This window comes from Cyprinodon variegatus, unplaced genomic scaffold, assembly GCF_000732505.1.
Source record: "Cyprinodon variegatus isolate N-32 unplaced genomic scaffold, C_variegatus-1.0 Scaffold743, whole genome shotgun sequence".
NCBI classification, from domain to species: domain Eukaryota; kingdom Metazoa; phylum Chordata; class Actinopteri; order Cyprinodontiformes; family Cyprinodontidae; genus Cyprinodon; species Cyprinodon variegatus.
Genome location: NW_015151196.1, coordinates 82950 through 93637, shown reverse-complemented (window position 1 = coordinate 93637; position 10688 = coordinate 82950). Strand labels below are relative to the sequence as shown.

At 47.6% G+C, this 10688-nt stretch overlaps 1 protein-coding gene across 1 annotated transcript in view; it reads right to left on the bottom strand.

The window, feature by feature from the left end:
• Positions 1-10688, bottom strand: part of fer (fer (fps/fes related) tyrosine kinase) — a 19156-nt gene that overhangs the window by 3153 nt on the left and 5315 nt on the right. The window contains exons 2-18 of the mRNA XM_015395498.1: positions 9268-9395; positions 6447-6578; positions 6203-6376; positions 6031-6130; positions 5764-5947; positions 5495-5632; positions 5290-5409; positions 4820-4942; positions 4524-4722; positions 4354-4452; positions 3920-4126; positions 3692-3814; positions 1302-1358; positions 1108-1226; positions 935-1029; positions 728-851; positions 499-653 (exon numbers count right to left, since the gene is read on the bottom strand). Of these exons, the coding sequence (XP_015250984.1) occupies positions 499-653; positions 728-851; positions 935-1029; positions 1108-1226; positions 1302-1358; positions 3692-3814; positions 3920-4126; positions 4354-4452; positions 4524-4722; positions 4820-4942; positions 5290-5409; positions 5495-5632; positions 5764-5947; positions 6031-6130; positions 6203-6376; positions 6447-6578; positions 9268-9336 (2218 nt within the window). The 5' untranslated portion in view covers positions 9337-9395. The remainder of the gene's footprint in view (positions 1-498; positions 654-727; positions 852-934; positions 1030-1107; positions 1227-1301; positions 1359-3691; positions 3815-3919; positions 4127-4353; positions 4453-4523; positions 4723-4819; positions 4943-5289; positions 5410-5494; positions 5633-5763; positions 5948-6030; positions 6131-6202; positions 6377-6446; positions 6579-9267; positions 9396-10688) is intronic.

The window sequence follows — 10688 nt, the reverse complement described above, 5'->3', positions numbered from 1 at the left end:
TTGTGGAGCGGATTTTGTGCGGGTACAGCGACTAAAACAAAGCTACGGAGCAGACTGGACATCAGGAGCACACTTCGTCTGTCATTGTCTCCGATTATGCCTAGATGGGACCGGCTTATTTCGGAGAAACAAGCTCAGGGCTCCCAATAATTCAACATAACGGTGAGTTTTATTTTTAAGATGTTTGTATTTGATCTTTTATTTGATCGTATTTACCCCCCCACACTTTAAAGGCCGGTCCGTGAAAATATTGTCTGACATACATCCAGTCCGCGGTGGAAAAAAGGTTAAGGACCGCTGCCGTAGATCACTTCTAGGAGGCCAGTAACTGCGCTAGCGTGGCGTATAAACGGTCTTAAGGAACCGAGCTCAGCTCTCTGGATTGTATTTTTTTTTTTCAATTTTCCATTCACAAAACTTTTCCCTTAAACAATGATTCCCTCCATAATTTTAGCTGCTCTGATTGGTGTTCAGGGTCTGGGACGAAGCAGCCGTTACCGTAGTTCAGGGCCTCTGGCGCGGTCCATTTGATGGGGATCTGTTTGAGTCCAGAGGAGGAATAAACTCCGTCGTCCTCCTGCCGACTCATCCCAAAGTCGCTGATCTTCAACACGTTGCTTTCTCCAACCAGACAGTTCCTGGCTGCCAGGTCCCTGCGGAGAACAGGTTTACGCTCGCGTTCAGCTGGAACAACAGGAGGAGGCTCACCTGTTAGCAGCGGAGCTACCTGTGGATGCAGTTTTTGCTCTCCAGGTAAGCCATCCCCGCTGCAGCGTCCACCGCAAAGCGAACCAGCTGCTTCGCCTTCAGCTCCTCCTTCTTCTTCCTCAGGAAGGACAGGAAGTCTCCCCCTGGGAGGTTAAATCAGATAAACTGTTAGGGGACTGACCAATGAGAGCCCAGCAGGGAGGGAGTGACCAAAAGCTCCACCCACCAGAAACCAGCTCCATGACGATGTAGATGGGCTGCCTCTGAGTGCAAACACCGATCAGCTTCACAATGTTGGGGTGGTCGTACTGCTTCAGGATCCTGCAACCAATCGGATATAAAAGTGTCTAAAAACGGTTTTTCCTTCCAGGTTTTTAATCACGGACATGTTTCAGTCACCTGGCCTCAGACAGGAAGCGGATCTTCAGCTCTGGAGGTAAATCTTCTTTGCACGTTTTGACAGCAACGGGCATTTTGTCCCGCAGCAGCGTTCCTTTGAAGACCTCTCCGAAGTTCCCCTGGCGGACGACAAAGAGGCGTTCAAGGACCGGGGGATTGTAAAGAAAGAGGGTGCAAACAGGAAGTGAGGTCACCTTTCCCAGCAACTCCCCCAGAACCACGTCTTCATGGTTCAGGATCCACTTCTTATCCTGTAGAAAAAGAAAAACAGCAGACTTTTCACGCTGCGCTTCATTCTGATCTCTCCTTTATTGGGAGAGCTTTCGTCATGGAGGCAGCTGGAAAGATGAAGCTCTGCTCAAAATGTAGGTTCTATTCTATTCAGTTTATTTCTATAGCTCCAATTTACATCATGTCATCTCAGGTCACTTTCCAGTTCACCAGATCATCCAGTCAGATTGATTCAAAGTTTTCTATCTAAGGAAAACCAGCTGATTGCATCGACTCATTGACTCTTCAGCAATCCCTCACACTAAGCATGCTTGTAGCGACAGTGGAGAGGAAAAACTCCCTTTGAACAGGAAGAAACCTCCAGCAGAACCAGGCTCAGTGTGAGCGGCCATCTGCTGAGGCCCACTGGGGTTCAAGGAGACAGAAGCAGACATAGAAAAAGAAGCATAGATACAAAAGACCAGGAAACACGCAGCGAGGCAGAGAAGCTTGGAGACAGCTCCCACGGTTAGAGAAACAGGACTACACTGAAAAATAGGCTGATCTCCCAGACCACCTGAGGGCCCCACAGACGGTGGATTGTTTTAAGAATTTCCTTTTTAGAAATGCCTACAATTGCTGATTTTTAGATTTTTTTATAGGCTACGTTTGCCTTCGAATGTATTGATTTTAATGATTGTCTTTTTACTCTGTTTTATATTTTATTGTCTTTTAACCTTGTTTTAATTTTCCCTTTTTTTTTTTAAATGTAGCACTTTGAGATTTGAATTCAAATGTAAATTATTATTATTATTATTATCTCCAACATCTATATAAAAAGGTGCTTCTGGGACGGATCAGGTAGTGACAAGCGACAGGAGAGCGCCTCCTACTGGTCAGGAGGGGTTAAACTTGGAGCTTTATCCTTTACACTTAGTAGTGCTGCAACTAACCATAATTGTTGCTAATCGATCGATTGATTATTTTAAAAAAAATCAGAGAGCCTAAGTTTCTTAAAGAAGACTTTTTGTGAAATTAAACCCAGTGAAAATAAAAGTTTTCCACTTGAGCAGCTCTGGATTGAACACACTGACAGATGAAAAAGATTTTTCATCTTAAGCAGGGCGTACATTGTACGACTTTTTGCCCTTTTCGGGCCGACTTTCAGCCTGATGGTGGGTGGCGTAGCTGTACAGGGGGTAACGAGGCGATCAGCCGCTAACGACCGCCTCCCCATCAGGAATCATAAGGTCGGGAGAAAATCAAACATGTTTGATTTTCAGTCGGCCGTCGTGAGGTGGTCGTGGGCAAATCTCTCAGTGCGCAACCAAGGATTCTTCGTCTTCTTCTCAGAGGAAAACCCAGAAGCATGGCGGGGGTGCAATGAGTCAAATGGAGTTGTTTCTATAAAATTGACAGACCATAGTAGCCATATTTCCTCAGCCATGACTTTGTCCAAATACGTCGTCGCCTTTTCTTTTTCAGGCTTTCACACAAAATTGCTCAAACCCCCAAGGCAGCACGTTTCACTCTAGTGAGCTTCATGTTCCTCTTCTACTCGTTTGGCTTCTGGATAGACGAGTCCGAGTAGCGCCATCTCACTGCAGAGCTGAGTCCCACCTGGTTTTTAGACGTACAGTGAGCAGGTAGATCGCATCAGAGCGTCGGGTCGCAGTGTGAGAACAAACATGGCGAGCTGTGACCTCACACTGAGCTGTAGCTGCGTGCAATGATTAGCTTTAACAACTGGGGTATAATTCCTGCTCTAAGTGGATCGCTCTACCAGCTAAAGACACATTTTAGAGTCTCTATACTTCAGTTAATAATTAAATGATTAATAAATTACTTGACTATTATTTTAATAATTAATTAATCCGATTCTTTCAACCTTAAAATTTAGATTTTGAAATTGAGGATAGTAAGGACTTGTGAAGGACACTGCAAAAAATCTAAATCTAGATAAGTCATTTTTTCTTAAAATAAGTTAATTTGTTCTTGAATTGAGGAGATAAAAGAGACACCTTGCCAATGGAACAAGACAATTTAGATTTAAGATAAGAAAAGACAATTGCATTGTCTTATTTCAAGAGAATATTTTCTAATTATCTTATTTTAAGAGTAAAAATACCAATTCTATTGGCAAACTATCTCATTTACCTTCTCAAATTAAGAGTAAATACACTTAATTTAAGACATTTTTACTTATTTCTAGATCGTTTTTCCAGTGACGCTAAACTGCTAACGGAGCTTCTCAGCTTCTCACCCAGAGAGCTAAACCTCCTCCTGGCAAATCACATCCTGATCTTAGATATAAACCTCCTGATCAAAGGCAAAAACATTTCATTTATTAATAACGTGTTTGTAAGGTGGTTACCTTGACGACAGGGTTCAGCAGAATAACTCCAGACTTCTTAGTGATGACTTGTTTGGTAGAGAAGTGATGCTCGATGAGCTGAGGAATAGTGGGGAAGCCCGTCCCTTCAAACCGGTACTGACTCTACCGGAGAGAGAGACAGAAAAAGGGGCGGAGCTAGGGTGGGTTTCTGACCTGTGACCTCAGGTGTGTCTGTGCTGCTTCAGGTGTCAGCGTGAGGATACGTACGTCGGCGTACTGGATGATGAAGTGTCGCCGCTGGTCGTCGGAGAACACCGACAGGACGTACTCGCCCGGCTTGCCGTGACTCTCCCTCACCAGGAAGTCTCCCTGTTGCCGTAGCAACTCCTGAGCCTCTGTGCGGGGGATGGCTCCGTGGTACCACTCCTGCTCTGCGAGCGGCCGCTCCGATGTGGGAATCACGTCGAAGAACTGCTGCTCAAAGGAAGACAACAAAACGCACGCTGTAGGCAGAGTCAACGGAAACATGGAGGATAAAACCGGACAGGAAGGAGGAAATACAGAAAACAACTCATTAGGGTTAGAACTGCTCTGGAATCCTGGTCTCTCTGGAGCATCAAGGGAAGGACGAATGCGTCACGCTGCCTCTGATCAGACTCACGTAGGAGGAATGTCAAGGCAGTACGACAACACAAACTCACCGAAGTGGAGGAGCCCAGCATGGATTTAGGAGATCGGATCATCCCAGCCAACGAGTGGCGCAGCGTGTCGAAGCGAGAGCTCTTCTCCTTCACCTTGTCCTGAAATAAAGAACGCTCTGATTACTGAAAACCTGTTGAGGAAAAGCTGCTTCAGAAACGGCTTCATTTACCGTGGAGGAGACGGAACGAGTGTCGTCCTCATACTGCAGCGCGGGCAGCGCCGGCGGGGGTGGAGAAGCCACTGCGGCCGCCATTTTGGCATCCAGCAATGCTTTCTGGGAAAGCAGGGAAGCCTCTGAGCTGCGCAGTGATTGGACCGTGTGACGGAGCTCCAGGAGGGACAGTTTCTGACTCAGCAGCAGGACACAGCTGGGGAGGGCGAGACACACAGAGAGAGAGAGGACCAATGAGGAGACAGGAGACGGTGGGAGACGGATGGCTGCTGGTCCCGCCTCCTCAGACTCACTCGCTCTTCCTCTCTGCGCTCTGCTGACTCGTCTGGATCCTGGCTTCCAGGTCGTTGGCTAATGTCTCCTTTTCTTGTAGGTTCTTCTGCGTCAGCGTCAGCTCCTCCGTCTTTGAGGACAACCTGACAGAACAAAGACGTTTCCTCTGATTAACGATGTAAGAATGGCAGTGTTCACTCAGAAATCCGTCTGATCTGACTATCGTGGGATTCATTTAACAAAGTTCTCTCTCCTTAAAGTTCCAACCGTTTCATTTCCGAATCCTCCTCAGTGGTGCCCGACTTTGACACAATGGCAGCCCACTGCTCCCCGAGGGGACGGGTTAAATGCAGAGCTCATTTCTCCATTGTGAAGATCAATAAAGTTCAATTTTTATATTATAATTATTATTCTAAACTGGCGCCATATAAAGAACCAACTGCATTAAACTGAGGACCACAGGAAGTGCTTTTATTTTGTAGGAGCTCACATGCTCTGTAAGCTGTCTGCCGTCAGCGTGTTCCACAGGATCTCATTGGCTGGGATGTTATCCGTCTCGTCCAATAAAGACGCATCAAATTCCACGCTCGCCTCGGGCGCCACTGGAGACCTGCGGGCGGGAGAAACCGATGGTCACCATGGCAACCAGCCCAAGCCAAATCAAACAACACAAAAAAACCGGCAGCCGCGCTCACCTGTAGGCGTCGATGAAGTGCTGATATTCTGCCAGCGGATCGATTTGCTGAACGGCCGCTGAGATCTCCTGGTGGACTTTAACGATCTCCTCCGTCAGCAGGCTGCTGATCTCATAATACTCCTCCAGAATACTTTTACTGCAGAGCGTAAAAACAAACAAGCGTCACTTTAACTACGGAGCACAGGAAGAGATCATCACCGCACTGATCAGCGTGTTTCAGTAACAACGATCCAGCGCCGCGCTCGGTGGGCGGGTCACGTGACTCACAGTGCCAGCGTCATGTCCTCCTGCATCCTCTGCAGCGCGTCCAGCAGCGCGGGCGCCGCCTGCTGACGGTGTTTGTCCTGCTGCGTCTGGGCGCCGCACACCGCCAACACGTAGTTGTTGTGGAGGTTATGTAGCTTCGCCGTCGCTTTGTCGTAGCGTTCCCGGGCCCGCTCAGCTTCCCGGCCTGTGATTGGACGGAGGGAGAGGGGGGGGTCAGTGGAACAGGAAGTGCAGCTAGCCAAAGGTAGCGGCACGGCTAACACCAACCTTTGGCTAGTGCCTCTCTGTACTTGTCTTTGGCGTTGTTGGCGTCACGGCTCAGCTGACGATAGGAGGTCTTCAGCTTCTCCAGGTCACTTTTGGTTACCTAGCAACAACAAACACTTATAGTACCTGTGGGCGGAGCCCAGACCCCGCCCCTTTCTGTGTTGCTAGGTACCTTGTGGTTGTAGCTCTCCAGCTGCTGATGAAGACTCTGGTAGCTCTTCTTCACCTGCTGCTTGTCCCGGATCAGCGTGGCGAGGCGGTGCAGCGGCCCGGAGTTCAGGTCGTCTGCGTGGCTCCTCATGATTCGACCCAACGCCTCCGTCTGACGAATCACCTGCGACCACGACTGACAGAGCCATCCGGACTTAGTCGGCGGCGGCTGATCGGCCGGCGGCCCGAACGGGCGAGCGGCTTACCTTGCTGACGGTGCTGACGTAGTCCGCGGCTTCCTGCTTCTCCGTTTGCTGAGTCATGCTGAGCAGCAGGGCGGCGTACTCTTTGTCGCTCTTCACCCGCAACGTCATGAAGCGTTTCACCGTCTCCAGCAGCTGAAGGGAAACGCAGATTAGGTCAGAATGAGAGGCGGAGGGTTCAGAGACCCTGCTCCACCCGATGGAGACATTAGCTGCATTTCTACCACCCATTTCAATCAGATATAAGAGTTGAGTGTAAAATCTGGTTTATGCTCAGAAACCAGGTCATCTGCGTGTCGCAGTGAACACAAATATGCCCCGCCCCTTCCGCAGACATACTGCTGCACCTCTCCAAACTTATAGGTGACCGCAGACAGGAGGCCTCTGATTGGTCAACTCTACATCTGCTCTACGCTATGTGTATTTCCTGTTTGGTTCTTCACCGGCTTGTTTTGTTTGTCTGACCGCCATTGTGGAAAACGTCTCGTCAAGATTGACCAGCTAGAAGAGGTGCGCGAGAACGCTGGGACCCTTTTTCCACCTGGATCTCCGCTCTTTTTGGTCATCATGTCCCTCCGTTGTCGCACAAACTTACCCCCACTTCCTCACCACCGTTTCTAGACCCACAGCTAGTTCCTGATTGGCCCTCTTGCGTTGTGGCGTGGAATAACAGAGCGCAGACCACGCTTCAATATTGGGCATAGATCAAAAATATCTGTGACAAGCTCACTGCGACGCACTGCTGCGAGGGGTATAACCAGCCCTTAAATGGCACGCACAACTGAACCAGAGCGTGCCAGACACAACTGAAGTGCGCTAACATGGTACTAGCTCATCAGTAGGACTCGGCGCGGTTCAGTTCTGGCTCAGTTCTCAGATAACTTACACCCCATTTCCACTACCCTTGAAAAACCGATCCATACCGAGACCGGTCCGAGCTCGGATCAGTTAACCAGGCCGAGCTCGGTTCTGACGACCGTTTACACATCACGCTATCTCGGTTCCTTGACTCCTCGCCTCCTAGTGACGATCTGCTGTGTTACTGCCAGTATTGAAGGAGGAAATCAAGCAGTTGGTGGCGGTAATGCACCAAAAGTTGTTTGCAAATCCGCCATAAAACACAAGAAGAAGAAGACGAAGAAGGAGGGAATCAAGCAAATCAAAATGGTGGTGCCCGTCACATTCAGAAAGTTATGCTTGATTATTATTGCTGTACTTCGGTGTTGCGTGGAGAAGATTTCAATTGTTGACTATAGTTGAAGAAGAAGTTGTTCTTCTGTTTCCGGAGGGGCATTACCGCCACCTACTGGAATGGAGTGTGAATGGGGATGTGCAGCCAGACCGAGATGACGCGTTCTGCTCATGCGCTCTTGTTATCAGAGAACCGAGCCAGGGAAAAACCGAGCCGAGTCCACCTCTGGAACTGGTCTGCAGTTAGCTCGGTCCGGTTGTGTCTAGCTCGGTTCAGTTCAGTTTGCTTTCCATTTACACACGATAAGTTACTCAGTTACTGAGCTGGGACCGGTTTCGGCACAGTTTTTCAAGGGTAAAAGAACGCATGAGCAGACCGCCTCATCTCCTTACTATCAGCCTCTGTAACCATGAAATTTCAGCCATTCAGAAAAATCCTAGCTTCCCTACCGTGACGCATGATTTCCAGTGATGATTCTGCTTAGCAGTGTGACGAACATCAACGTCAGTCGCCGTTTCCTGCATCTTTAAACCCTGATTAGACGGTCATTTGTCGTATCCACTTCCCAAAAGCCGACTCTGTCAAGTAAATTCACCAAAGGCTGCCCTCTTGGCCTGACTCCCAGCAAACTTCCTGAATGTTACAGGCACCGCCATGTTGGTTTGCTTGTTTAACTATAGAGCAGTAGTACCGTAGATCGCCACTAGGAGGTAAGGAGCCACGCTAGCATGGTGTGTAAATGGTGGTAAGAACCGACTGTGGCATGGATCGGTTTTCAGAGGGTAGTGGAAATGGGGTTAATAACATCAGCAGACAGAGATGAGCATCAAACTCAGTACTTTTATAGGTACTGACTGAATTCTGTTGGTATTACTGAGTATCGACCCAGCTGAGACTGACCACCTTCCATCGCTTTGGAGGAGGGAGGGGCTGACAGCAGCGCTCGCTGCTGGAGACAGGAAACTCAATCAGAGCTAAAGGCTAAAGTCTCCAACAAGTCAGAAAAAGTCAATAACTGTTGTTTTTGAAAAAGAAAAAGGGTCTGAAAAGTCACTGAATAAAGGAAAACAAAGGCTTATTGGTATAGCATCATTCTGTACATGGACAATTCAAAGTGCTTTACATGAAAAATAAGAACAAAATAAAAAATAGAAAGATTTGTAAAGCAACTAAAGAGTTTAATTTCTTTAATCTTTAATCAAACCCAGCAGACAAACAGATTCGCTCCCAGTCCCTCAATAGGTCCAGCATGTCTCCGGTCGGGTTAATTAATAGATCAAATGTGAGACGCGGATCACTTCCTGTCAAGGTTACAGCTGTAATCTCCTGTTATCAGCAGAGATCCTGATATGATGTCTGTGAGGCGTCGCCACTAGAATACTTCAGCTGATTTCTCACCCTGATGGCACGGACACGCATCAGAACTCTGAAGACGCAGAGCCAGACGTCGGATCAGGACCTGAAAACGGATCGTTGCAGCAAAAATCTTCAGAGGAAATAAACCTGGAGTCCTACATTCACCATCTAAAGTCTGAGTCCAACGGAGCGACACGAAGCGACGGTGCGTTCAGGGACAGCAAAGAGGTTGGATCTTCCAGCAGAGAACAAACCGTCCAGCGGTCCATCACCTACCTTCAGCTCCCAGTCCTGCAGCTTCAGTAAACCCTCATGGGAGTTGATGAGATCCCGACCAAAGCCCATCCTGGAAAAAGTGGTTCCGTCTCTAAAAGTGGAGGAAAGAAAGGCCTGAGGGCATGGTCCTGTGGAGACAGAGGGGACAGACGGTTAGCCTGAGGATTCACCGGACCAGAACCACACCAGCCTCCATCAGAGCAGGTGGGTCCAGTCTGCATCGGAGGAACACAGGCCTCTACAGGAACAGATCCAGTAAACGCAGCATCAGAACCAGCAGGAGCCGAATGAAGTGTCATAAGACTCTGGTCTGACCTGAATGTCCTGTCAACAATCGGCTCTGTTCTGCCCGGCGACAGTTTACCATCACAAGAACTTCCTGCTGCACAGCTGCTCCTCTGAGGTGGAAACAGGAGCAGGTCTGAGCCGGGCCAGGCCACGCCTCCAACTCCTCCAGTCAGAGCCAGAGAAGAGCAGCCATCTGTGACTAGAGTCGCTGAATAAGTGCAGACTTTACTCATCTGGACGCTTTCTGATTTAAATCCAAACATTGCAGCGATTGAGTTGATTTCTTCCCTTTATAGGGGAACAGAAGATCTCACCTATTCAGCCAGGCTAACAATTCCCTTTAACAACCCCCTTTCAGAGACATAGACAGGTATGGGGCATCGCAGGCCAACAAAGGAAGCCATACGACCCCCATTCCAAAGGGGTGGACCCGTTTGTCCGTTTCAATTTACATTTTTTCTAAACAAAAAAAAAGGCTTTGTTGGGTTATTCTATAAAACCTGGAACTTAACGTCATTCCTGCCATTTTTAATTTAAAAAGCTTCCTGGATGGAAGAGAAATGAAAACAACACGCTGCTGCCATTTTGCACATCTCTGATGTTGCTGCTATTTTCAAATATCCATTACTGTAAAAATGTCCTGTATGTTGGTTATTGTTTTCTTCGGGTGCAGTTTTATATTATTAAAACACTTTAGAGTACAGTATTTTATTGTTTAACTTTTAACTCTTTTATTATGTTAATCTTATACATTTTTCTAAGGTCCACATTTGTGTGACATTTTTTTGTCTATAATCTTTTTACTGCTGTAACACCAGGATTTCCCCATTGTGGGACAATAAGGAGATTTTTATTCTATTGAATTCATTGATGTAATGTTCTAATCATCCACTAGAGGGAACCGCTGTCGACTCTTAAGCAAGAATTTTGAAAGGCATCTAAACAGCCTCAGTGTTCAGTAAAGATGTGGGTGTTTGGAGGAGAGATGCTGTCAGCTGGATAAAGTTTGGATAGATCCTAAGAATAGATTGGTTGATTTTCCAACCAATCTAGTTGTTTAAAGCTAATTTGGATAGAATAAACAATGTAATGATCAAAATTTGAGCAAACCATCGGACAAAGCCAGTGTTAAC